Consider the following 25,035-nt stretch of genomic DNA (forward strand, 5'->3'; position numbering starts at 1 on the left):
ATTCGCTACAAACAAAACATAGCTGCATACATATATATGCAAATACCAATTGATGATCAAATGGAAGATTCAAATCTATATAAATGATCTTTATTCCCATTTTGGTTTTATTAAAAATCACTTCCTTGATATAAGAAAACTCAGTTTTTATTTACTAAATATTTATTAATTGATAAAAGAGGCTCGACTTGGAACCACTTATTCTGTAAAATTTTGTAATTATTTATTTCTATAATTAAACTAAATACCTGACTTCCGCATGATGTTTACAAATTAAATGGGTTTCAAATAGGTATTTAAAATTATTTATATTTTACAATCAAATGAATGTCGGATGGTATTAGATTTTTGTTCATTTAGAGTTTAGCAATTTTAAGCAGTTACAAAATGAAAAAGAATTACTATTGACAAACGGCGTACTTATTTTACAGAGAAAATGCAATTTCAGTATCACACGAGCTGATTTGCTCGCTATAACAAATATACATATATATAGTGTGCCCTTAAAGCAATTAACAAACATAAGACTAGGCTAATGTGCTGAGCGTCTGTGTTAGCCAGTTAGTATGAGCTGTGACATACGTGTAGACTCCTGGGTATTGAGCATTGGCACACCCCAAGCCCCAGGAGACAATGCCCAGCAGCTTGAAGCGACCACCAACACTGGTGATGAGAGGGCCACCCGAATCACCCATGCAACTGTCACGATCGCCGAGTCCAGACTTGCTGCCAGCACAGAACATTGATCCCGTAACGGTGCCAGCACCAAAATAGTTCTGTGTGCACCGCTGACGATCCATTTGCACCACAGATGTGTAATGCAGACGCGGCGCAGTGACCACATTCTCGACTGTTGTGGAGCCCCAGCCGCTGACAAAGAGTTGTGCCTGCGGTAGCACATTATCCGTCGGCGTTACCAATGGGATGGCCTGTATCAATGGACTGTAGACGAGCGATCTTTGCAGCCATATCAAAGCGATGTCGTTGTTCATGTGCGTGGGTGCATTAAATTGCGGATGCGTGACGATGCGACGGGCACGAATGTAACTGCCACCACTGGACCACATGGTGGAGCCAGCACGTATGGCATAGCTTAAGGGCTCGTTGCTTCTTGCCAGACAGTGGGCAGCGGTAAGGATGACATTTGGTGCGATTATCGTGCCGCCGCAGATATGACGATTACCCATCTGCAATGAGACCTGGTGTGGAAAGTGCGTGATGTTTGTCTCCCAGCCGCCCACAATACGTCCATCTTGCGGACCAGGATTGCTGTTGATTGTTGGCAGGTTGTACTCCTGTCCAGTGGCGGCTGTTGCCAGAAGAGCCAAGCACATTAGTTGAAAGCACTGCAGCATGATGTAGTTGTGTTGCGATAGCTGATTTACGGATAAACTTCTCATCGCACTACTGGCATCTTTTATAGGCCAAGCCCTGCGTATCTCAGCGGGCTTATCGCAGCCAGCAGTTTGTTTACGCCGCAGTCAAGGGCCGCCTTTACTGTTGTTGGGATTAACCTCATGCGAGGTTACAACTTGGTATTTATGAATATATATGGAGCAGCGTGTGTTTGCGTGTGTGTATGTGCGTGAGGGTCAAAATCATAGAGTGGAAGCAGTAAAAGCAGGTTGCAGTTCTAATGTCTTGGCTTTTGCTCTTCCAATCATCTTTCCATCGCCGTCACCTGCTCCTTGAGGTAATCCAAATGATTGACGCTGTCCTGCATCACATCGTATTGATACCCCACATGCTGAAGTATTAGCGTCATTTTCTGTAGATTCTGGTTGCTATAATCGGAAACCACATCGACTTGCGTAAAGTTCTTAAGCGTCTGATGCATAATCTGCAATTAAATGTACTTGAATTTTAATTATTTATGAATTTTCTGTTTCTTTGCCTACCTCATTTGTTTTGGAGCCTCGAACAATTTGCCTGGCCACAGATCCCAAATTATTCACATTAACGCCAACGCGTGCACACAAACGTTTTTTGGAGTCATCAAACAGATGGCGTGCACTTGAACTGGAAGCTGATGCCATTTTATGCTTCGTTTAGTTAATATTTAATAATTTTCACAAAGCGATGTGTAAACAAAGCAAGAGGCCAAGGTAAATTATTGACTGATGTGTTTTGTAGCAATCAGCTCTGATGCGTGTACACAGTGGCGTTGCCAGATTAGCCAATCGGCGTTTCACAACACTGGTCGTTTAGGTGCACTTGAATTGTATTTCAGTTTATTAATTTAATTTTTGATTTATTTATAATCTCTTGTAACAATTTATTCACTTAAGTATATAATACATAATAAATGATTATATTGTGATTATTTTAATTGAAAACTGGTGGATTTTTTAAGTTTACAGTGTTAAATAAACACACAGAATGAATTGAGAAGATCTTTATTCGATATTCTAATATCACATTGCATATACATACGCTGATTGTTAGCCAATGTATTTGTAACTACGTCTAAAACAATGTTTCACGTTTGGCTTGACGCCTTGACAGCGATTATTCCATGCAACCCAGGCGGAGAATCCTTGCTGCCGCCTGATATACTTGGCGCAGGCAATTGAGTACCTGATATCATCGCTGAGCAGGAGGCGACAAGGCAAACGACAGAGATCCGTGGAGGGTCGCCCATCAGCCGGCTTACACCAGTAGCGATCATTGATTTGAAACAGTCCCCAGTCCACGGATCCATCCACATTCGACGGATTAATGGCTTTGGTATTAAATGAGCTCTCACCCTCGACCAGGCAAAGCCAATCCGGCAGCTCGCTGTAAGGAACGCCATAACGATATAGCTTCCGGGCCAAGCTACATTTGCCGACCAGGCGGCAGCTGGACATCCGCAGACTTAACACGATTACCAAGGGCAGCCAAATCCACAACGCTGTTGGCATCTTCTCGAGAATAAATGAAGATTAGAATTGCTTGAACTGGCTTTTATACTCAATCCCAAATAACTCGACAGTCTAATTTTATTCTTACAAGCATTCACTTTATTACTCTCAAGTGGTTCGACACTTGAGCATAAATTAAATACACTGATCAACAAAGATGCAAAACATCTATTTAAACCTATAGAGACGGTGTAAATTGAATTCGAAAAATTGTATTTGATGAATAGTCGACGTTAAAAACTATTAACTTAATTAAATTTAAATTTAAAACTAAAATAAAATATATAGAAATAAATCCTATAAATGCAATTGATTTGCAGATTATAAATTCTAAATTAAACTAATTTAATCCAATTATTACAAACATAGCAAAACGAGTATAATCGAATAAATCGGTGACAGTTATTTGTAGCTAATAATAGTAAAATAAATTACTAATGGCACTCCATTGAAAACACTGTGGAATCTTTTATAATCAATCTGTTCTTCGGTGTTATTAATCAGAGCTTACGATTCCCAAGATTTGTGCGGCCAATCAACCAGTTTGGCTGATATATGGAGTGGGAAAAGCTCGACATTTATCCACATCATCGAATAATGAACTCAAACACAAAAGTTTCACTTTCAATAGCCGCCTCAAAATCTGAGCACAATATTCAATATTATTATTAATATGCTGGAGAGGCCTCTTCAGAGTTGTCGGCGCCGCGTGCGCTACAAAAATGGAGATCGAGCACTTGTTAAAATAAAACAATCGCAAATGTCATTCAACTTGGCAGCAAGTTGTTCTTCAATTGTATTAAAAGTTGTATAAAAACATGTGCAATATAAAACAAAAGTCTAAAACTAGAACACTTTGGGCAACTCCTCCAGCTGTGGCGATGATGGATTCGTTGTTGGCTGATCTGCAGGCAATTGATATCCACTTTTGGGCAAATACTGTCGCTTCCTGGACATGGGACGCAGGACAATATGTGCCACACAGGTGCAGATGGCAGCTATGGCAAAGTACTTGAAACTCTCACGACCTCCCAGACGCTTGAACATAATTCCACCGATGAGCGAGCCAATCGAGAAGCCCAATCCATCATCCATGCCCGCCATGAGTCCCTGCACAGTGGCCGAGGTGCCGGGCGGCGCCACAGCCGAGGCATAGGCCACGATGCATGTGTAGCAGAGGGCATAGGTAATGCCCTGAAAGAAGAGTTCCACGCCAACCAGATACCAGGGATTGGGTATCCAGGAGATGAGCGACAAGCGAACAGCATAGAAAAAGAAGCACATGCTCATGCAGTGCACATAGCCCAGCTTCTTAATAATCTTCCCGCTGTAGAAAAAGAATGGCACCTCACCAGCCAGACACTCTGCAGCCACCACGAGTCCTTCAATCAGCTTGATGTCCTGCATGTAGCCCGTCTCAGCTGCCACTTCCTCCACATGCCAGAACATGAAATAAATGATGAAGGAGTCAATGATGCCCGCAATGGTAGCAAACACCAAGAATGTAACAATCGGTGGCTGTTGCACCAGTTGCCACACATCCTGCCAAATGGATTCGGAGCCGCCAAGCTTGGGCATCTTCAGCTTAGAGACACTGAACAAATCCATCACGCTAAACACACACATAATGATCAAGGCAGGCGTGAAACTCTTGATGGCATCCGAGGTCCACAGATTGACAATAACGCCAGCTAGCAGCGCCGTGCTGCCAAATCCGATAGTGCCCCAAACACGCTGTGCTCCGTATTTGCTCTCCTCCTCGCCGAGCAGGTCAAAGCAGCAGGCATCCGAGATGGAATTGGTGACATTGAAGCCAATCGTTCCGATGAACAGCATGCAGACAAACAGCCAAAACTTGCCGCTGCCATAGACACAACTGCCAATGTGCTGAAGGTGGCACGTGGCGGAACTGTTGCTCCACGAAATGGTCTCCTCCAATTCCGTGAGACACGCATAATAACTGTCATTGTCATGCTGTAGATTTGGGCTTAAATTCAATCCAGCCACAGACTTTTGGTCCACAATCATCGTGCGAAAAGTAAAGTTCTGTTGACTGCATTCCGCCTGATGAGTCGCCTGGCAATATGCAGTGTTGGTGAAGAGTTCGGATGGACAGTGCGGTGGCTCCTCTGTCAATGACACTGTCCAAATGGAGCTGCTTTCCTCCAGCTCGATGGCATGTGGGGCACTTGGCAAGAAATAGAAGCCAGCATAGGCCAGCGTCATAATCACAATTAATGTCATAAATATAAATTTTCGCAGGTTCTGCAGAAAAATAAACGATAATTAAGTTGAGATACTTTGAGAAATCAATAAGCATTCAACTTACCATAAAATAGTCGGCCAGAAAGCCAACAAGTGGCTTGGCTAACACATAGAGAATTGGCAACACAGCGGTTATATAGCCCATAATGTCAGGTGGAATACCAATTTGTTTACCTATCACAGAGAGCTGCGGCAATATTGGCCCCATTGCTGTAAGATCAGTTAGATGATTGAAATATACTTGTATTTACTTAAATATTAACATAACTAATAAGGGATATTAACTGTCATAAATAATATTTATAAGTGTATCACCCAAGTATCACAAATGATTAGTTTGTGAAATGTTGTATGAAAAATATATATTTGAAGATTTTAAGTAGACTAGAAAATCTTTAGGATCCTCGAAAAAATTTATAATTTATTATGTTACATTTAACGATTTAAAGAATTTTTTGTAACATTTAGAGTTTTTTTTTAGTTTGACCAAAAAAGTGTTGTTATTATTCCCACTACCCATAGGGTAAAAGGGTATTCTAACTTTGTTCTTCTAGGAAATATATGAACATGCGGAAGGAGGCATCTCCGATCTTGATCAGCGGCAACAGTCGAGACGATATAGCCTTGTCTGTCTGTCCGTCTGTCCGTGTAGACATCTAGATCTTAGAGACTATAAGAGATAAAGTCTTAATTTCGGCAGCACTTGATGTGGTTGCACACAGATCGATTTTGTTTCAATTTGTTTCCCCCGAAAATCGATAAAAATCGAATATCAAACGTAAGCTAGATAAGACCAGAGAAGATCAGATACAAATCTTAGAAGTTATTAAAAAAAAATACTTTTGACTGGTATATTTCCCACTTTATATGGTATATTTTGAATGTGTTACAGTATCATTATACCTAAAATAGCGTTAGTTATATTTGAAGTAGTCAAGCAGACTCGACTGCATCTTTTTTGTAACTTTTTATCTTTGGAAAGTAGCAAAATTAATATCAACAAATTTTCCATCATATTCAATGTCACATTGTATCAATACTTACCCGCCATGAAAAAGAAGAAATGTGCTTTTATTGGAAGCAGGCGTTTGTTAATTCGCGCCATTGTCTCAGAGTATTCCCCACTAAGGTGTGAGCAATTTCACAATAATACGAGTATACGAGTATCACAGTTTAATGACTCCATGCACTGACGCTGTAATCTTTATTGGCTGTGTCGATTCTCCTTGACTGATAAGACCATAGTTATATGTAGTTACCGATCAGCTGAACTGTCTACTCCATTGGATCTGTTCTGTAATGGGAAATAATTATGTTAAATATGGGTTGCCATGAGTCTAATCTAATCGTTGAGGAGAGGAAAGCCTCTAACATTGGGCCAACATAAAAGTGTTGGCTCTAATATCTGCGATAATACAGAATGTACACAAACATATCTTTGTGTTTGTAATATAAGAAGTATTATCACTTCCACTATAAGACGTGCCGAATCTTATCTCTAGTATACTTTTCTGCTAATTAATGCCTATATAAAGTGTTATATTATCTTTCAACCCATATTTATACATGTCTACGTTTTATATCTACAATAACTTCACAGCTTTGCGAGTGTCATATTTATTTACGGTTAAAAAAAAAAGATCTCAACCATAGTAAATAAGTTTAAAGTAATCTTTTAATCAACGAATTTATTGAGAACAATTGAATTATAAATAATTTTCATTGTGGTAAATTATTGATTCTTATGATATAATCAAAATTAAGTTATATTAGCTTAAACAACAAAGAGATAATTCATATTTAGCCCTTAATAATATATGTATATAATGATTAAGAAAGCATTCGCATAATTTTCATTACTTCAAATTAGGAATTAGTCTACCTCATTGATTACGCACAAAACGAGATCAAAGCTAATCGTTTGTTATGTAAACTTTAAAATATATACATACATATATGCATATCGGGCAAACAAGTACAGTTAATGAACGTCGAGAAACCGGTTCGATATATACATACATATAAGTATAGGAATATGTACAGGTAAACTTGACACAAATTAATTAAAAACTCAAATTAGCCAAAAATGAATTGCACAAAATACAAATTTAACACAGAAAAGAGTCAACCTGAAAATACAACAAATGCTCAACTTCAAGATATCCCGCAAAGATTATTAATTGAACAAATTTCTTTTTGTAACCATAAGCTCATTAAATATTAATCATAGGGTATACACTGGCAAAAATCTTTTAGTTATCCATTAATCAAAACTCAAAAAGCCAAACCCCCCAAATTAAAAATGGGGAATTTCCTTAAAAATTTACACAAATAGCTGTGATTCGATGACGATCGCGAGTAAACGTCAACTAACTAGTTGAGTCAATATCGACAGGGAAGCCGTAGAAGTAACATAAACTACAAACTACACGAAGGTGAGTATCTATAGAATCCCAGACATTTGAATACAATGGCACACTTTCAGAGTACGAATATGACATGCAATTAAACTGGGATTGAGATGAGATAGAAAATTACACGACAAGTTATGACGCGAGTTCACTTGAGACTGGAGATCAAGATGAAGGCGTTGCAACGCCGCCAAACCGAGAGCTGTGACTGAAAGTGAGTACACAACAGCAAACCCGCCTACAATCTACACGCTCTGTTGGGCAGACAGTCGCTGATAAGCTGCAAGAAATGATAAGACGAGTGCCAATAATACTATAATAGCAATTGTACTTGAAAGCAAACTGAATCAGCTGGCATCGATAAAGCTGAAGATTTAGCTGGAATAGATATTCCATCGGAGATACTATCTAGTTGTATATTTTGTGCATTCTCTGTGGACTTTTGTGGGTAGTTCCCCACAGTGTTAAGCGAAGCGACGCACCTTACATTGATTCTGACAATCAATCAAAACCTGAAATTTCCAAAGCGCCGCTTTACTGACTCATCAGCTGTGCGTAGAATGGTATTACGGAACGGGTTTTGCAGTTTCGCCGCATCGACATCGTACGGCACACCACAGCACAGCACGGCAAGGCAGCTGACATCGTAAGCTCCAACGGAGGCTGTCGAACAGTCGCCGCTGTTCGCCCGTCGCGTGTGCTTGACTCGGCGCATTCCCGGGATTCGAAAAACATACTAAATATATTAATACGAATATACAAAAGTGCTGGTGCATATAATAAGTATACACATGTCAACATTGGTAGGCGTATTCGCGTTGATAGACCGAGTGCTGATAGCGCGATTAATTAACTAAAACAATTTGTAAATCGAGACTAAGTGCCGACTTAAATATTATTAAAATAAAGTGCTCTTTCAACTCGTTTATTCATACTTATTTATGTATATAGACATACATTTAATTAAATTGAAATAACTGAAGTAATCACACAACAATGCAATTGCTAGCATTCATCTTCATATGGTCGCTGGCCTTGCTCTTATCAGCAACGACTTCGGTCGCCATCGAGCCGCCCGACGATGGCAAATGTAAGTTCAAAGTTAACCCAAAAAAAAAGCAGGTCATGTGATATTTAAATTTGGGAATAAATTAACAAACGATGTTACATCAAATTCTAAAAAATTTTGATTACTGATTATGAATGAGTGAATTACACAGAGCAAGCTTTAGTCGGGGATGATCTATCATTAAATTTTTGAGTTGAAGAATGAAATAGAATGCAACGGAGCTGCACTCGCTGGGTTTACCCACTTTATTTGTATTTTAGATATAATTGTTGACAGAATAAAGTCTGCTCTAGACTATAATTTATCTCATACCACCAAAAGATTATAGAAATGCTAAAAATAAATTTTAAAAAGGTATAATATTTTAAAACGAAACAATAACTTAGTTATTGACTTACCAAAAGCCGCTATTATAGCAGCTGACCTTCGGTTGGGGAAATAAAAAAACAAGATGTACGAGGCGTTAGGCGTAAGCCGAATGTTTAATACGCTTTCTGCATTTTGAAATTCAATTGAAAAAAGTACCATAAATTGGTGAGATCAGAAGTGTTAATAGCTAACGACTGACTATGCAAACATATAATCAAGCTGAGATCTTTTATTTAAAACTTCTTTAGCTTATTCAATTAGCAATTTTGTAGCTGATGATAAATTTCTTACAATTTGCAATGCTGAATATAAAATAGCGATCTTTAATGCACATCATTTTATGACCATGTATACTCTCTGGCCAAATGATATTGAGCCCGTCCCCCAATAAATGAATACATAACACAATACTCCCTCAGCTGTGACTGCCTGCTGCGTCTTCCGCTGATAGCCGAAAAACCTGTCTACCAGAGATTCGTTATAAAAAGTTGAGTGCCAGTAAAAAACTGCACAAACGCTGCGGCGACCTTGATTGATCCAATCTCTGGGCCAGTGGCCAAAAACTGAGAGTGGGATTTCCCCTCGCGCCCACTGTATGACAACATTTAATTGCAGCTACTTGTGAATTCTGCGTAACCGTAATAATATCAGAGATTCCCAGTGACGACTGTGATATGCAAATATTGTATAGTACAGCGTTAAACCGGTTGCGCATGCCCAAAACACAAGGAGGGGAATTTTATATTGTTTCTTTTGAATCTAGAGACTCTTTCTGAAAACTGCACGCAACGAAACGAATAATAATTCACACAAATAAATTATAATCAAGCAAACACAAGCTGGTTTTAACTTTAGTTGAATGTGTATATTAAAGGTTAAACTTTTACTTTGGTTTCAGTGCGCGTTTGTGTGATAGAATCACGCGGCACCTATCGCAAGGCGCCCAAGTTCTGTCCACAATTGTCGGCGACCAGCAACATTGAATGCGTTATTGGCGTGGATCGCTTGGACTGCGTCCGTCGTATACACAAGGGCACCGCTCACTTTGGTGTGCTCACGTCCGAGGACTTGATTGCGGCGCGGTGGGCAAGCGCGGAAATCTTGGTGGCCAGTGAAATGCGTTCGCATGCGTCGAATTTCGAGTATGAAGTTGTTGCCGTTGTGGATAACAGTGCTGGCATACACACAGTCCATGATCTGCATGGCGCCAAGTTATGTCATCCCGGTTATGGCTTGGAAAACCACTGGACAGAAGTGTTGGCCAATGTAAGTGGCAAATTAATGAAGCAATTATAAACTGAAATTAATTTAACTTTTTTTTACGTTTTCGGTGCAGTATTTGGAGTCAACGATGGTGGCAAAGTCATGCAATCCAGATCTCACGTTGACTGAAGACCGCATTGCAGCATCGGCCAAGTTCTTTGGTCCCAGCTGCAAGGCAGGTCCCTGGGTGCCAGACGCCCAACAGGATCGTACTCTTAAGGATCGATATCCTTCACTATGCGAGTTGTGCTTCAATCCCTACAGTTGTGATCAGAACGACAAGCACTGGGGCCGTCGTGGTACACTTTATTGTCTGACTGGGGGAGGCGGTCAGGTTTCTTGGGCGCGACTGGATGATGTGCGCAGTCACTTTGGCGTGAGTAGAGTATAAATTGTTCCTCTTGCATGTCCTATATTGCATATTTCCCATTTATTTCAACAGCTTGCGGGTCTGGCAGCTCAAGATGATCCAGCGAAATACAGTTACCTCTGTCCAGATGGTCATTTGCAGCCCATCAATGTGACAAAGCCTTGTATTTGGATCTCAAAGCCATGGCCTGTGGTGGTAGCACGTCGCTCACATGCCTCCCAGATACAACATTTGGTCACTGGACTGTCGCATGACGAGCCTCAGAGCTGGCAGAATGCCTTGATAAGCTTGCTAGAGACGTATCATGTGTATACCAATCCATTGGACAATGTCATTCCCATCAACGATTATCTGGATCAAGCTATTGGCTATCAGTCGGCCTACAGCTTCCCTGAATGCAATCCGCCACGCTCCATAGTGGTCTGCACCACATCGATTATACAGCACATCAAGTGCTCCTGGCTGCAGGAGGCATCACAAACGTATGGCGTCGAGCCAAATATACAGTGCATTCGCACCATGGATTTGGAGCACTGCATGGACGATGTCAAATACAAGAGTGCCGATGTGATGCTGGTGGATCAGGAGCAGCGTGTTCAGGCACAAAGGGATTACAATTTGAAGCCGCTGCTGTACGAGTTTGCGCAGCAAATGCACGATCGCTATGTGACTATTGCAGTGGTACATAAGGATGCCAAGTTCAAAAGCTTTAAGGACTTAAGAGGAGCACGTGCATGCCTGCCCAGCTATGAGGGCGCTGCCCATTTGGCCGTGCAGGAGACCATTCTAAATGCAACCGGTAGCATGCACTCGCTGAACGGCTATTTCAATCGCGACTCTTGTCTTTGGAATCCACATAAGGGACGTAAGTGTCCATCGTACTATGCGGGCGAGGAAGGCGCCTTGCGTTGCCTGGCTGAAGGTGCCGACGTTGCCTTTATTAGCTCCAACATCTACAAGAAATACGTAAGTGACAACATCACCTCAGATTGGCTAAAGCAAAGCAAGCCGCAATCTTACCGCTTGTTGTGTCCCTACGGCGGCACCGAGCGTTATTCAAAATTCGAGTACTGCTATCTGCACTGGACAACGCGTGGCCATTTGATGACCCACGATCTAACAGAGGCGCGTCACAACGAAATCTACAATTCACTGCGCGACATGGATCATCTATTTGGCCGCCATTACAAGAGCGAATCACGTCCCTTTACACTCTTTGGTGTCTTCGACAGACAGAACGATGTACTGTTCCACGACAACACAGATGCTCTCTTTGGCTTGCAGGAGGTGCAGCGGGATGATGCCAGGCGCAACATGGAGCACATATATCAGCGATACACATCGCAGTATTATGCTGTCAAAGGAGAGGAGGAAAGCGGTGGACAGCGCTGGAGCAACAGTAGCAATGGTTGCATTGTTGTGTTGCTGGCTGCAGTTGCTTTGTGGCTTCAGCAGCGTGTATAATACGTTAATTTAGTCATGCACATGTGCACAATTCAAATTATTTATTGTGATATTACTTTAAATGTGCCCACAGTGCAGTGTAAATAATGTTTAGCAACAACACGAATACAAACAACTGTTTACATACACCAATGTTGCAAAACGTAACAAACTGCAAAAGGTACGCTGTTCACAGTCAAACAAAAAGTCAATTTACTATTAATAAGCAGACAAGTACTAGATGCAAACAAATTGTAGTCTTTATATTTGACACCCTGTACTATATACTAGTGATATCTTAACATAAAAATATACTAAATAAACAGTAAAACATTACCAAACACTGCACATCAGCTGTGCGCATTTGTTATTGTTGCTATGCTACTATCGTTGTTGCTATGCAAACGATAAAAATTGTCACAACGAAATTGTCCTTTTCATTTGCCATGAGCTGAATATACAATTAAAATTGATTAAACATACATACGTCGTCATTTAAAAAACTAATTCAATTCAAGGCGAAGCGAAGCGAAGAACAAAGAGTAGCTGTCTAAAGATGTCAAAGAACTCGACGCGCACAACAAACAAAACAATCGTAAGAATTGACACACAGAAAAAGATTCACAACACAAAGCACAACAAGAAAACGAGTATTCAAATAATCAATGGATTTACTCCTCAATAATTTATATGTCGCTCTGCACTTTCCACACTACCACTTACCACTGAGTTGAGTACATAGTTCTAAACGATATTATTATTGTATGCACCGCACCCACGTACGCACGCATATTTTGTGAATTAATTAATTGTAATCAATTAAAGTGAGCAGCGATCGCTCGGTCTGTGAGAGCACAACAAATACATTTCTTTTGTTTGTCGATCGGTGTTGTAAAATGCCATAAAGGCCAGCTGATTTCATTGGCGCGCAATACTGGTATTTCAAATATACATTGAATATGGATTTCTTATTGATAGCCGAAAAATGAACCACAGCCACGAAGGGCAACAAAGTCGCCAGCAACAAGTGTAACTCCAACAGCAACAACAACAACAGCAGCCAGAAGTAGCAAGCTAAAAGTCAAGCAACAGGACAGTGTTGAATGCGAAAGAAGCCTAAAGAAAACCACAAAGATTGCAACATCGAATGCATCGGCAACGGCAACCACAAGTAAAAGCACAACGCCAACAAGTAGTAAAAAGTCGCTGACGTTGCACACAAACAACAACAGCAACAAGGAACGTCAAGCAGCCGGGAGCAAGCGAACAACCCCATCGCCCACAACAAAGACAACAAGCACATTGCGTGCAAGCAAACAACCACCTGCAACTGCGGACATTAAAGCTAAGCCGAATGCAGTGCTAGACACGTATCACAGTGTGACGGTGTCGTCGCCACCATCGAAGCGCAGAGCGCAGCCAAAACAACAGGAAGAGCAACTGCAACCACCGCGTGTTCGAACCTTGCTTAAAAGGGAGTCGGCCAAGCAGCGCAGTGAACTGGAGGTGCAGCAACAACAATTGCAAGTAAAAGAGTTCAAGCAACCGGTGGCATTCGAGGTAAACTTTGAGGTTGCTGCCAAGAAACAAGCACAGGAATCGGACAACTATTCGGATGACTTTGAATCCTATGAATCTGACTTTGAGACAGATGCCAGCACTCCAGAAGAAGATGACGAGAACGAGGAGCAAGCTGTTGCTAATGAAGATGAAGACGAAGATGATGATGAAGATGTCGACGAACCGGAGGAAACAGAAAAGCCTATTGCCGAGGAATACAACGAAGATGATGATGGTGATGAGGAAGACTCGGAGCCCACACAAAATCCTATAACAGTGATACAACGCGAGAAGGATTTGGATAGAAAGTTGGACTCTGGTCACTATGACATGCACTCACGTCAACGACAACGTTCTGGCACACAACAACCAGACGACAGCTTCGATACCAACAGCATGGCCAACTCGGATCAACTGGACTCGGGCATTAGCAGCTATGGCCTTGCTCCGGCACTCGAGCGTTCCACAGCTAATGTCCACTATGGCGGCTATGAGGAGTTTGTGTCACGTCCGGTGATTAGCAAACGTGGCCTGGAACTGATGCATAAACTGCGCTTTGACCACCTCGATTACCAGCTCTTTGAGATGAAGCCGTTGAGCTATGAGGGCTACATGCAGAGCTATGGCAAACTAAACACATGCCAGCTGGCCACGCAAACGCATGCCCAGCACATAGACATGGAGTGCCAGACAGTGGACGTGCACACACGCACTAGCTGGACACAGCATCCTCCACACTATGGCGGCCAGTTGGTGCTCAGCTGTTCAGGCATTGCGGCCAACGAAGCCGACAATCTTAAAGCTATAGAAAATGCTGATGCTTTTGAAACTAGCTTAGAGCGTTTGGAGCAGCTACATCTGGCGGATCAGCAGCGAGTGATGCAACAGCAGCGACAACGCTTGAGCAAACCCAACGACTTTGAACGCTTAGGCGTATTCCTGCACAAGGCATCGCTATTGCTGAGCAAGGTGCTAAGTGCTCCATCCGCGAATCAGCCCAAGCGTCAAGTGAGCCTGCTACAGACAGGTCTTCTCAATGCGCTTAGCGTGCGTCGCATATTTGCCAGTGCGGGACAACAGCAGCTTGTGGTCACCGTGCACGAGTGTCCGCCACAAACCAATGTCTATCGCGATGACTTTGCCAATCTGCTAATGGTTTGGTCACTCACCGATACGAACAAACCACTGCGTCTACTCTCGACCTGGGCTGAGGTTTGTCGCGTGGCTTTTAGCAGTGAGGCACCCGAAATCATTGTGGCCGGTCTGCGTGATGGCAGCGTAGCCATGTGGGATCTACGCGAGACACATAGCTACTGCTCCAAGCTGGATGGCCATTTGACACATTTTGCAGCGACGCAATCTGTAGTGCCCTCATTGCAGGACACAACTGTTCTGGACTTGGGTGCCGTTGTGGATGTGCGCAGCTTTCGACCAGCAGCCAAGACAGCAACAATGAACTTAGGCAGCAGTTTAACACTACCACACAAGGATATTCAGGTAGACGAGACGGTTCCATAGCAAGAAGTCAACTTAATCTATTTATTGTTTCAGTATGCAACGCTCAATGACTCAGGACTGCTGACGATCTGGACACTTGTGGAAAGCGGACGTGGAGGTGGTCCGCAGGGCACAAATGAGTACAGTTCGCCTTGGGCCCGAGTGAAGCTGCTTCAAGCCGCCATCTGTGATCTGCGGGACTATCTGGAACGTCGTCTGCTGAAGCGCAATCAGAGTGCCTATGAGAAGACCAAGTCCCTCTTCCAGGGCAACGTCTATAGCGATGAGCTGCTACGCGAGCTGAACGAGACACAGACACTGACAGCATCGTTGGCAGATCAGGGACTGCAAGGACTCCGTTTTAGTGGCATCGATGCGGGCAGCCAGCTCATCTATGTGTGCACCAATCGCAACTTTGTTTTGTGCTGCACACGCAGCCTAAAAACGGAACGCTTCACCCGCATTGGTCTCCATGAGAGCCGTTTTCTATTTCCGACTGCGTTGTGTGTGCTCGCCAACGAAAACTTTGTGGCCGTAGGTCTGTCAAATGGGTCTGTCATGATACTCAATTGCAATCAAAGGCAGCGCCAACGTTTGCAGCGACCTATCACGGCCATGCCACCAGCCGCCTTTGCACCCTCACCCGATCCGGAAACGGGCAAATCATGCGCCATACAAAACATTATACTCAACGAGCGGCGCTCCTTTGAGCAGCAGCATTTGGAAAGTAGCAGCAGTAGCTTCGCCTACGATGCCCGACCAAACACCGCCTTGCAGCTGTTGCGGCAACCTCTTCGCGCCTACGAGCAGCGCGTCTTTGACCAACAACTGCTCCTCAGTGGAACTGCGTTGCGCCAGCATCTTGTCCAGGCGCTCGTCCAATCCAGCGACGGTTGGAAGCTGTTTGCACTATCCAATGGCTCTGTACGCAGTTATGACTTTCATTTGGATCGTGAATCAACCGATCTTGGTCTGGAAGTTCAATCACCCGTAATGGATATTGCTGCTGCGAGCAGTTCCACAATTGCACAGCATTTGTTGGTGCTAGAGACTGGTGGACAGGTCAAGATGCACACACTCAATTTGTAGTTTGTTAATATTTATGTTAAAGTTGATTATTTTAAAAGTAGCCAAGAATAAAATCGTTTTCATACCATCTCTCTAATATTTAGAATCTAAACTGCAGTAAAATTTAATTTTTTTTCTTAACCACATATTTGCCTCATACATGCTTGTTTAAAATTTAGGGATATTCCAATCGACTAAGCTGCAAATAACAGATTACGAAATGAATATAGTCGAAAACGTAAAAGCTAGATAATTGAATTTTGTTCTTAAGGAAGTTTACATAACATGATTGAGCTTTTAGAATTTATTTCTCAGCCATTCAAATTGGCTTTCTCTTTCAAATCTTTGGGCCAAAAAAAAAAAAACTCATCGACTAGCAACAACCTGTACCATTTTGAAATAAAAGTTAAGTAACAAAGCTACAAGTAAGCGTTCTCGGCGGTGATATTATTATTATCAACAAAAGCAAAATATTGAAGTTTTCTTCTTAAAATATACCGAATCAATATACCAAAGGTTATATTTGGTATATCAATACACCGTTATGCTCAAAATATATGTACCTTACACATGAAAATATCGTGACTCTAAATTAAATCAATAGAAAATGTGTGTAACAGGCAGAAGTAGGCATCTATGACCCCATAACATACATACAAGTATATGCAATCTTGTTAGTCTGAACACCTATATATCAGAGACTATCAGATATAGAAAACTTATTACAGTAGATTCAGGTTATAGCGACTTTTAAGGGACCGACGATTTTACGTCGTTATACCCGGAAGACGCACTAACCGAAAGGAGCAAAATTAAGTTTTGTTTTGTTTTTTTTTTTATGGTTGCCATGTTCGTAATAGGTTTTTAAGATAAAACAAATTAATTTTTAAACAAAACAAAAAATTTATAAATTTAATTTAATAGCATGGTTTTTCCATAATAAATCGTATACCTGCATATTCCTTAGCATAAGCTAAGGCGTCAGCTAAAACTAACAGAGAGTAGTGAGAATGTTCGCTCCTAAGAACACAAGCAAGAGTGCCGATCACTGTTAAATACATACATTTCTGACAGCGTCGTTTGATACTTAAATTTGTTGGCATTATTTCGCTGTATTTTTTTTTTATCGCAATATCTGGTTGATCTGTGAAAAATTTCGTCGGTATAAGCGGTTTGTCGCTAAAAGCGGAGACGTACTAAGCGGAGGCCCTTTCATATAAGGTTGTATGGGTGCCAACCAAGCCATCGACTTTTCGTCGCAATAACCGGACGGACACTTTAAGCGGAGTCGTTATAACCGGATTCTACTGTATTATGTCATTTCCTCCAAAACTCGAGCAACGACGTTTGGTACACAAGTAATAACAGTTTTTATGAGTCCTGAAAATTTGGTTGCAATCGGAAATAATTTTATATGGTAAAAAGGGCTGCAGATGTCAGTTTTTAATTGATTTGGTTGTATGTATGTATTTTGTACTCTATGGTCTATACTCAACGCAGTAGTATATTGACATAAGAAATATAACATTTAGAATATTTTTTTGGAACACTAATTTGGTATGTACATATATGTCAACGAAAATATCGGACGGTCTTGCTTTCACTGAGGTGGGTATCATATACATATCTCACAGACATCTTTTATAAAGCGATATTCTAAATTACGCACTTGTTACTTCCTTTATGTCAAACTATTCGCAATATTATAAGCAAAATTGAAATTTATCATCTAAGTTCTAGTCTTCAAATTGTGATCAAATTTAGTAAAGATTATGAAAGATTACCCACGACGGTTATACAAATTGGGCCATAACTCATTTGAGTAACCAATCAAGTATCTTTTTTTTATACTATATATTCTTCCTTCTCCTTCCGACGCTATATTTTCCTATGCAGTGTACACTACTTTTATATTATTTAAATCCGATCGGATACTGAAAAGGTCAAAAAATGAAGGCCGTGAATTATAACTGGACGATGGACCCTTTTTTAAATGTAAAGAATATTTTATTTAGTTTAACATAAATCACAAAACTACAAATGGGTCACAATTTCACTATGTACACGGCGATATCAACGACGACGACAACGACATCACACTTGCCTTGCCACACCCAGCATGCCACCGGCTGTGGCGCCCAACAACTGCCGCACGGTTTGCAATTCATCTCGTAGCGCCAGCACCTGGGCACGGAGTATGGAGTTCTCCTGCTCGAGGAGTGCAGCACGGAACGCAATGCGATCCTCACGTATTTTGCGTGCATCCCTCGATTTTTTCGCAGCCTCATTGTTGCGCTTTCGTCGCTCATAGTACTTAGCATCTTTTTGGGCATCCGGAATGGGTCGCTTCTCGCCACGGGCACGCCGATGCAAGAATCCCGGAAACATGCCAACACGATTCAGCTCCATGAGCGGAAAGTCAATGCTCTGGAGCGCATGATTTGGCGGTGCGATATATTCGAAAGCGGGTAATGTGGCGCCGGAAATGCTGCCATTGGACTTGGATGCCAACAGGCTGGGTATTGTGAGTCCCGGCAGTCCAGGCAGGCGAAGATTGTGTGTTGCAGCAATGGAGTAGGCTGCATTGCCACTTGGCTCTAGTTCAATGTCCAGTTCGCTGTGCAGGGAAAGGGTCTCGGTGACATCGACAATAGGCGATTTGGCGGGAGAATACATTTTGCTCAGCAGCTCACTGGATCTCTGGCGACAATATTTGTGAGCTCCGTTCGCGTCGACTGTCGCGTTGTCTCTGAGCCTGCGGAACTTATTCCTGCCCAGAGGCTCACCCGGTTGTCTACCAGGTAATTATAGGTTACAGTCACACATACACACACTCTCACATACATTCACTGCCTTCCCCCAAGTCGCACCCCAAACCCTAAGGCGATAGTAAGCAAGTAAATCTAAGCCATAGCGCCACAGGCCGCCTCCCGGTTGATTCAACCAATCACGCAATGTTGACGGTAATTATTCGTCAAATACATGACATTTTTTCATGTTGAATGACATTTATTTTGCTGCACAGTTATAAGGGTTTCATATAACTGGTTAGTTTGATTAGCCACCACCCTCCGAGTTCGTTGCCTGGACAAAAAGATAAAAGGTAAAAAAAAGAAAACAAGCCGTTGACCACATGTCGATGTCGCGTTTCTGATTTCTTTTGGGGGGTGTTGCCCGACATGGCCAGAGCCTAGACAGGGTTATATGAGTTGGCCAACTATTATGCAGCTTGGTCCGACGGGCTGAAAACTTTTACCAAACAGCCAATGAGAACGGTCGATTGGACGCGACTTGGAAAGTGGAATTGGAATTGGGCGATTGGGTGTTTGGGTGTTTGGGCGGGTTAGCCAACACTTGACTAAGCGTAAAGAGCTTAAAAGCCGACCCCACATAGTAAAGGAATTTCTCGTTGCACTTTTAATCGACCGACATTTTCTAGATGAAACGTTATGATTGTTAATAATGGATGTCATTGTCAGAATGAACGATTAAAAGGGATAAAGTTCGACATCCCCTCAAATCGTCTATTCTGACTATGAATCGATATCACTAATTTCACTAATTGCACTGAGAAATATTTTTAGTCTAAATTTACTATTAAATTCGTGGATAGATATGATGTTACTTATGTTTATACACATATGTATGTTATATATACCCTGAACTCAATAGTAAGTGGCAGTAGTCTTTTTTAGACCTTACCTGAACGACTAAGAGCTTACTCGCGATCTACTCTTTGATAAATGTAATGGATTGCAGTAAATATGCTATAAAGAGACATCAAATTTAATCTGTGAATTCCTGCATTCGAAATATCAAATTGCCTTTCCTCGAAAATTAGAAGCATTAAAACAAAATATGAAATAAAATAAATTTCCACATTCTGTAAAAATAGATTGACTTTAAAGACAATACGTAATGTAATAAGAAATGGTTACAAAATAAATGTGGATACGATTAAGATTATAAGGTAACCTTATAAGCAAAGATATTGTATTGATCTTAATAAAGTAATATATAAACAACTAAATAATAATTAGTATAACTAAAAATTCTTTTACACTTTTGCATAATTAATAATTTTTAGCTTGTAGCAATAGGACTATAGAAAAATAAATAACACTTTGTCACTTAATGAACGTCATAAAACTTCTATACAGTCTAAAATGGTAAAGCAAACAAAGCAAATCAAATGATAACTATTATTTATTTAAAATCAGACGACTATATCAAGTTATTCTTCTAGCTTCTATGTCGAATTGCCAGTTTTTAGAAGCTGTTATTATGCACTAGTTAAAAATTCTGTTGACAGATGGTTTACCTCATTCAAATCAAACATCTAAATAAAAATGCCAAATAACATATGAGAAAAGTAGTTCCTAAATTTAGCCATTATACAATGTTATGTGACAGATCCATTAAAGCAAACTAACAAGTCATTTGGACTGTCAATCAATAGAATATAGGAAACTAAGCGAGTTCCCGAACAGGTCAAAATTCAAACGAGACACTCGCGACACGTGAGTAGCTTAAGCAAGACATAACGTTTAGCTATAAGGTCGGGTAACAATAGTTAAAAAGTGCACAGACAGCCCTCAATTTGCCTAATCTAACTCATGAAGTCATCAGAAAGAATACGACGTTTATACGATATATACATGTGGGTAGATATAAGCATGACAGAATGGAATAACCCGCTTACAATTTGGTAACCTTACCCTAAAACATTTAACCACATGTCATTCGTGTCGTCTTCAACCCGTTCGGTTTGAGAAAGTGTCACCTGTTCTGGGGAAACAAATTGCCAGTTGGACGTTCCTAATAACCGGAAGTCAGCGCCAGACGAAGGACGACTGAGGAGAGACGGTGGCATCCTAACAATATTTCATAATGTATGCGCTAATTTATTATCTGTTGGCAAAAGTTCTACCATACGGTAGTTAACCATTTGACTGTTATGCCCTTTTGGGGAGAAGGCTAACAATAGAACAATTTTCATTTATGACGTTACAAAGTTTATGAAATAAAAGGACTGTCTGTTACTTAGACTACGTTACGTCTGCAATAAACGTAAGGAAATGAATTGCACAAAATAAGGAAAGCATTTACGAACGGAACTGAAAGATAATACAAGAAGGAATAGATTTGAAGAATTTAGTTAGTAATATTAGTAATAAAAAGATTTGAATTTTCCTTGTAATTTCCTTGATGCAGAACATTTATCGACTCCAGTACCCAAGCTTTTTATAGTGTACCACTTAGGACACCCCTGGGATCACAACACCAACTGCTAATGCATTGGGAGTCGTATTTGGGTAAGCTCTATTTATATATTAGGCAAATTACCAGGTAATAAAAAAACTGAACATGTAATTGTTACAATATTTGTACTGCTCCGGCAGCTAATTGAAGAGCAAACTGAAAGCACCGAACTTCGATGGACAAACTGTTAATGACACCTGTAATTGGATGACATTAGCGCTAAGAGCGAGGGTTGTGCACTGACACGAGTTTAACCCAGTAGGCACTGCTAATGTCGACCCTACATACGACTGTAGTTTTCTCCTCCCCCAAAAAAAAAACATTTGTCTAACGGCAAACACTATACTCATAAATTGAGAAACACGACTAAACCGTATAAGTAATAACTCAACGTAAACGAAAATCTCAAATTCAAGATGTGTGAGACACCCATCAGTGATTGTGAGCCAACCACATTGATGATGCATCCGAATGCTTATCACATTCACCTGCCCTTGTACATCATGGACATGGTTCGCATCTTTCAGGATCATCCCAAGTATGTCAATGGCATCAAGGAGCATCACATGGTCGAGATGTTGGAAAGGGAGTGAGTGCTAAGGGGGGTTATTATGGATGACATTTTATTGCACACTCTTAATTTGCAGATCATTTGCATGTGGTGATTTGGAGGCTCAGGTAAAGACGGCTGTAATGGATCTGTCTGCCAAGGGATTTATACGTTATATTAATAACGGTTATCGTACCTTGGGACCCATTGCCAAATTGGCAAATGCCCGCAACGTGCGACATTTTTGTGCCACTTGGCAGCGCATTGCTGAACTGCAAAAGGTGAACTCGGATTTCCTCGATGGAAGCAGTGTCATCACCAATCAACGCACCAAATGCAATAGGCGTAGCTCCAATTGCTGAGACACTTTTGTTTTTGTTTTTTTAGCTTTATTCGTTTTTTTGATTTGATCGTTCGTTAAGTTCCGTGCAGGCAGCCGTCGAACCCAAATAACACAAACGAGTACACCAAAATACTATTTCATCAAAATTATTGTTAATAAAGGCCAAAAATGTAATGTACTTAAAGGGATGTTCATCATCATTATATTGGTTCTGAAACATATGTCAAGGGTCTCCTCATACTTTTGACACTTAACCCTGTATTTAAGTCACCCATAATTATCGTCCATGGTGGTCCCAGCAGGTGTTCTGACAACCAGGATTTTAAGCGACCGGATGATGAACCTATTTTAATAGATGCACAAAAGGCTTACTCTACAAGTATATAAATCGAATCTAATCAATAAATAGACAAGCAAGAAAATTGCACATTATATTCACTATTAGTCATTCAAAGCTACATCCGCTACATATCAGAACTTAATTAAATTGAAGGGACTTATGTTTCTAGAATCATCAACATCTATCAAGTCTCTATCAAATCACAGTGTATTAAAAAGACGGAAAAAAGTCAAAATATAGTTCTAAGTTTATTGTGCAATATAAAAGCCATTAAGTATGAGTTGCACAAATATTTAAAACATAACGATTCAATTTCAAAAAAATATGCTTTATTATTTAAATAAACAAGTAAGAAAGCTACAGTCGAGTGTACTCGACTGTGAGATACCCGCTACCCATTTTGAATAAAAGCAATATATTTTGCGGTATTATTCTCAAAATATACCAAACATACTGCAAAAAATACTAAAAATATACCAAATGGTATATGTGGTATATCGATATAGTACCGCATTCAAAATATACCATAGACGGCACGATATACCACATTGTCAGCCAAAGCAAGTAAGACCCTTAGTAAGTAGGCGTTTTTGCCCATACAAAAGTATTTCTTTAATAGCTTCCACAATTTTTGTCTGATCGCAACCAAATTTTCAGGGATCATAACTACTATAGTTATTCGTAACTCTAGCTTTAAAATTACGCTTGTTATTCGATTTTTTTGATTTGCAGGGGCGGAAGTGGGCGTGGCAAAAATTTGAAACAAACTTGATCTGCGTGCAAACATAACAAATGCTGTCGAAAAAAAATTATAGTATAGTCTCTGAGATCTAGCTGTTCATTCGGACAGACGGACATGGCTATATCGTCTCGGCTGTTGACGCTGATCAAGAATATATATACTTTATAGGGTCGGAGATGTCTCCTTCTACCTGTTACATACATTTCCTGCCGGCACAAAGTTATAATACCCTTCTACCCTATGGGTAGCGGGTATAAAAACTAAAATAAACATTAGGTGTGTCTAGTGTTTTAATATATTTGGTATTCTTTGTATAATATATATTTAATATTTATTGATTGTTTTTATAACATATGTACATATATGGAAAACATATTAGAAAAAGTTAAAAAGGTTATCAGTTTAGCATTTTAATTTTTAGTAACACGCAAGCATTGCAGAACTTTTACAGCGTAATCACAGGCCTCATCAGCATTATTGATAATATACGAATCGTAACGCTCCTTGCACTTTTCCAGCTTATTGCGTCTCGGTTCAAGTTCTTCATTTCCATCAATTCGACTTAAATCAATCCTTCCGTCAACTCCCAAAATATCATCCATTAGACACTTAAGAAAACACTTAATTTTAAGTGGAAGACTATCCAAAATTGTGTTTCTCGGCATAGATTCCAATTCGGATTGAGTTACGCTATGAATCTCATAGCATTTTTCATTACCATGACATATGCAGAGCTGGAATAAATTCTTTTAAAAATTCCAATTTGTACGTTATTTAGTTTAAAGAGCTTACCAAAGTCAGAAATATGAAAAGTAAAAAGCCCGACTGCATCGCGTATAAGTTACACAAATAATGCAAGATGAACTGAAGAAAGTTTGAGATGGGATTTGAATTCGATTACAAAATAATCATTGAATCAATGGAGCTTATCGATATTGAATTAACTTTGATTGGAAAATCGCATCGAACATTTTATATATACATATGCTGGGATAGTGATGCTATATAGTCACTATATTATATTGGCATATACGATTGATTGATTCATTTCATCAAACCTTAATACAGAGGTGAATTGAATTGAAAACCATATTTCAAATTAACTTTTATAACGTTTAATTAAATTTTTTTAATATTCACCAATAGAATCATTATAATTAACAACATAAATACATATATGAGAATATATATTTAATTTCAAAACTGTATTGATATTATTTCGTTAAATTTGGTTTTTTATTCGAAATTTATATTTAAAAATATCTTTTATTGTAGTATAAATATTATAGTGTATAGGATTAGTTTATTTATAACTATAACTTACAGCATTGTTTGCTAAATATTGAAAGATCAATAAATCACGATATTAATAATATGGAGGATCGATGTATTTTCTTGAATTTTAGATATACATACATACATAAATTATTTAAAGCATTCAAATTGAAGTCTTCTTAGATTCACTATAATTGGTTCTTTAAATATTTTCAAAGATTAATAAAGAGTTATTCAAACGTGCAGTTGTTGGCTCTCACAACGCTGTACGTCCCCTGATGGGTCACAAATGACTCAAGCGCAGT

The 25,035-nt window shown here is 40.1% G+C and overlaps 9 protein-coding genes across 13 annotated transcripts; 3 read left to right on the top strand and 6 right to left on the bottom strand.

Moving 5' to 3' along the window:
* Window positions 1-200: 200 nt before the first annotated feature.
* LOC132792190 (trypsin beta) lies at window positions 201-1,406 on the bottom strand. The gene has a single exon (XM_060801445.1). The coding sequence runs from the start codon at window positions 1,398-1,400 to the stop codon at window positions 528-530; it is 873 nt and encodes a 290-aa protein (XP_060657428.1). The 5' UTR covers window positions 1,401-1,406; the 3' UTR covers window positions 201-527.
* Window positions 1,407-1,660: 254 nt separating this feature from the next.
* On the bottom strand, window positions 1,661-2,133 carry LOC132792191 (uncharacterized). 2 transcript variants are annotated; one of them, XM_060801447.1, is made up of 2 exons: window positions 1,899-2,133; window positions 1,661-1,828 (listed from the first exon to the last, which is right to left on the bottom strand). In XM_060801447.1, the coding sequence occupies exons 1-2, from the start codon at window positions 2,034-2,036 to the stop codon at window positions 1,661-1,663; spliced, it is 306 nt and encodes a 101-aa protein (XP_060657430.1). In that variant the 5' UTR covers window positions 2,037-2,133. The 2 variants fall into 2 exon arrangements, with proteins under 2 accessions (XP_060657430.1, XP_060657429.1); XM_060801446.1 differs by having other exon boundaries at window positions 1,661-1,840; window positions 1,899-2,129.
* A 196-nt stretch (window positions 2,134-2,329) lies between these two features.
* Window positions 2,330-3,102, bottom strand: LOC132791593 (lysozyme P). The gene has a single exon (XM_060800577.1). It carries the CDS (start codon window positions 2,901-2,903, stop codon window positions 2,442-2,444), a length of 462 nt encoding a protein of 153 aa, XP_060656560.1. The 5' UTR covers window positions 2,904-3,102; the 3' UTR covers window positions 2,330-2,441.
* A 562-nt stretch (window positions 3,103-3,664) lies between these two features.
* On the bottom strand, window positions 3,665-12,921 carry LOC132788992 (major facilitator superfamily domain-containing protein 6-A). Of its 3 annotated transcripts, none has more exons than XM_060796709.1 (4): window positions 12,817-12,921; window positions 6,213-6,462; window positions 5,233-5,378; window positions 3,665-5,168 (listed from the first exon to the last, which is right to left on the bottom strand). In XM_060796709.1, the coding sequence occupies exons 2-4, from the start codon at window positions 6,271-6,273 to the stop codon at window positions 3,750-3,752; spliced, it is 1,626 nt and encodes a 541-aa protein (XP_060652692.1). In that variant the 5' UTR covers window positions 6,274-6,462; window positions 12,817-12,921; the 3' UTR covers window positions 3,665-3,749. The 3 variants fall into 3 exon arrangements, with proteins under 3 accessions (XP_060652692.1, XP_060652691.1, XP_060652693.1); XM_060796708.1 differs by lacking the exon at window positions 12,817-12,921 and adding an exon at window positions 7,707-7,813; XM_060796710.1 differs by lacking the exon at window positions 12,817-12,921 and adding an exon at window positions 7,496-7,662.
* On the top strand, window positions 8,243-12,438 carry LOC132788991 (transferrin). Its single transcript, XM_060796707.1, has 4 exons — window positions 8,243-8,669; window positions 9,916-10,283; window positions 10,354-10,656; window positions 10,723-12,438. The coding sequence occupies exons 1-4, from the start codon at window positions 8,576-8,578 to the stop codon at window positions 12,112-12,114; spliced, it is 2,157 nt and encodes a 718-aa protein (XP_060652690.1). The 5' UTR covers window positions 8,243-8,575; the 3' UTR covers window positions 12,115-12,438.
* On the top strand, window positions 12,589-16,342 carry LOC132788990 (uncharacterized). The gene is made up of 3 exons (XM_060796706.1): window positions 12,589-12,688; window positions 13,072-15,150; window positions 15,205-16,342. Exons 1-3 carry the CDS (start codon window positions 12,650-12,652, stop codon window positions 16,237-16,239), a joined length of 3,153 nt encoding a protein of 1,050 aa, XP_060652689.1. The 5' UTR covers window positions 12,589-12,649; the 3' UTR covers window positions 16,240-16,342.
* A 1,928-nt stretch (window positions 16,343-18,270) lies between these two features.
* Window positions 18,271-19,028, bottom strand: LOC132791969 (hepatic leukemia factor). The gene has a single exon (XM_060801138.1). The coding sequence runs from the start codon at window positions 18,892-18,894 to the stop codon at window positions 18,313-18,315; it is 582 nt and encodes a 193-aa protein (XP_060657121.1). The 5' UTR covers window positions 18,895-19,028; the 3' UTR covers window positions 18,271-18,312.
* Window positions 19,029-21,778: 2,750 nt separating this feature from the next.
* LOC132790162 (uncharacterized) lies at window positions 21,779-22,551 on the top strand. The gene is made up of 2 exons (XM_060798612.1): window positions 21,779-22,069; window positions 22,128-22,551. The coding sequence occupies exons 1-2, from the start codon at window positions 21,897-21,899 to the stop codon at window positions 22,390-22,392; spliced, it is 438 nt and encodes a 145-aa protein (XP_060654595.1). The 5' UTR covers window positions 21,779-21,896; the 3' UTR covers window positions 22,393-22,551.
* Window positions 22,552-23,738: 1,187 nt separating this feature from the next.
* LOC132791635 (uncharacterized) lies at window positions 23,739-24,357 on the bottom strand. 2 transcript variants are annotated; one of them, XM_060800644.1, is made up of 2 exons: window positions 24,248-24,357; window positions 23,739-24,189 (listed from the first exon to the last, which is right to left on the bottom strand). In XM_060800644.1, exons 1-2 carry the CDS (start codon window positions 24,284-24,286, stop codon window positions 23,866-23,868), a joined length of 363 nt encoding a protein of 120 aa, XP_060656627.1. In that variant the 5' UTR covers window positions 24,287-24,357; the 3' UTR covers window positions 23,739-23,865. The 2 variants fall into 2 exon arrangements, with proteins under 2 accessions (XP_060656627.1, XP_060656626.1); XM_060800643.1 differs by having other exon boundaries at window positions 23,739-24,201; window positions 24,248-24,301.
* Between the last annotated feature and the right edge of the window lie 678 nt (window positions 24,358-25,035).

Source organism: Drosophila nasuta, chromosome 3 (genome assembly GCF_023558535.2).
Source record: "Drosophila nasuta strain 15112-1781.00 chromosome 3, ASM2355853v1, whole genome shotgun sequence".
NCBI lineage: Eukaryota > Metazoa > Arthropoda > Insecta > Diptera > Drosophilidae > Drosophila > Drosophila nasuta.

Excerpts from the sequence above, each read along its gene's own strand:
- LOC132792190 (XM_060801445.1), bottom strand. The coding sequence starts at position 1,400 with ATGAGAAGTTTATCCGTAAATCAGCTATCGCAACACAACTACATCATG.
- LOC132792191 (XM_060801446.1), bottom strand. The coding sequence starts at position 2,036 with ATGGCATCAGCTTCCAGTTCAAGTGCACGCCATCTGTTTGATGACTCC. Across the intron at positions 1,841-1,898 it reads GAGGCTCCAAAACAAATGAG|ATTATGCATCAGACGCTTAA; the intron begins GTAGGCAAAGAA and ends ATTTAATTGCAG.
- LOC132791593 (XM_060800577.1), bottom strand. The coding sequence starts at position 2,903 with ATGCCAACAGCGTTGTGGATTTGGCTGCCCTTGGTAATCGTGTTAAGT.
- LOC132788992 (XM_060796709.1), bottom strand. The coding sequence starts at position 6,273 with ATGGCGCGAATTAACAAACGCCTGCTTCCAATAAAAGCACATTTCTTC. Across the intron at positions 5,379-6,212 it reads TTTCTTCTTTTTCATGGCGG|CAATGGGGCCAATATTGCCG; the intron begins GTAAGTATTGAT and ends CTGATCTTACAG. Across the intron at positions 5,169-5,232 it reads TTCTGGCCGACTATTTTATG|AACCTGCGAAAATTTATATT; the intron begins GTAAGTTGAATG and ends ATTTTTCTGCAG.
- LOC132788991 (XM_060796707.1), top strand. The coding sequence starts at position 8,576 with ATGCAATTGCTAGCATTCATCTTCATATGGTCGCTGGCCTTGCTCTTA. Across the intron at positions 8,670-9,915 it reads GCCGCCCGACGATGGCAAAT|TGCGCGTTTGTGTGATAGAA; the intron begins GTAAGTTCAAAG and ends CTTTGGTTTCAG. Across the intron at positions 10,284-10,353 it reads GGACAGAAGTGTTGGCCAAT|TATTTGGAGTCAACGATGGT; the intron begins GTAAGTGGCAAA and ends TTTTCGGTGCAG.
- LOC132788990 (XM_060796706.1), top strand. The coding sequence starts at position 12,650 with ATGTCAAAGAACTCGACGCGCACAACAAACAAAACAATC. Across the intron at positions 12,689-13,071 it reads GCACAACAAACAAAACAATC|CCGAAAAATGAACCACAGCC; the intron begins GTAAGAATTGAC and ends TCTTATTGATAG. Across the intron at positions 15,151-15,204 it reads TACCACACAAGGATATTCAG|TATGCAACGCTCAATGACTC; the intron begins GTAGACGAGACG and ends TTATTGTTTCAG.
- LOC132791969 (XM_060801138.1), bottom strand. The coding sequence starts at position 18,894 with ATGTATTCTCCCGCCAAATCGCCTATTGTCGATGTCACCGAGACCCTT.
- LOC132790162 (XM_060798612.1), top strand. The coding sequence starts at position 21,897 with ATGTGTGAGACACCCATCAGTGATTGTGAGCCAACCACATTGATGATG. Across the intron at positions 22,070-22,127 it reads GTCGAGATGTTGGAAAGGGA|ATCATTTGCATGTGGTGATT; the intron begins GTGAGTGCTAAG and ends CTTAATTTGCAG.
- LOC132791635 (XM_060800643.1), bottom strand. The coding sequence starts at position 24,286 with ATGCAGTCGGGCTTTTTACTTTTCATATTTCTGACTTTG. Across the intron at positions 24,202-24,247 it reads TTTTCATATTTCTGACTTTG|AATTTATTCCAGCTCTGCAT; the intron begins GTAAGCTCTTTA and ends AATTTTTAAAAG.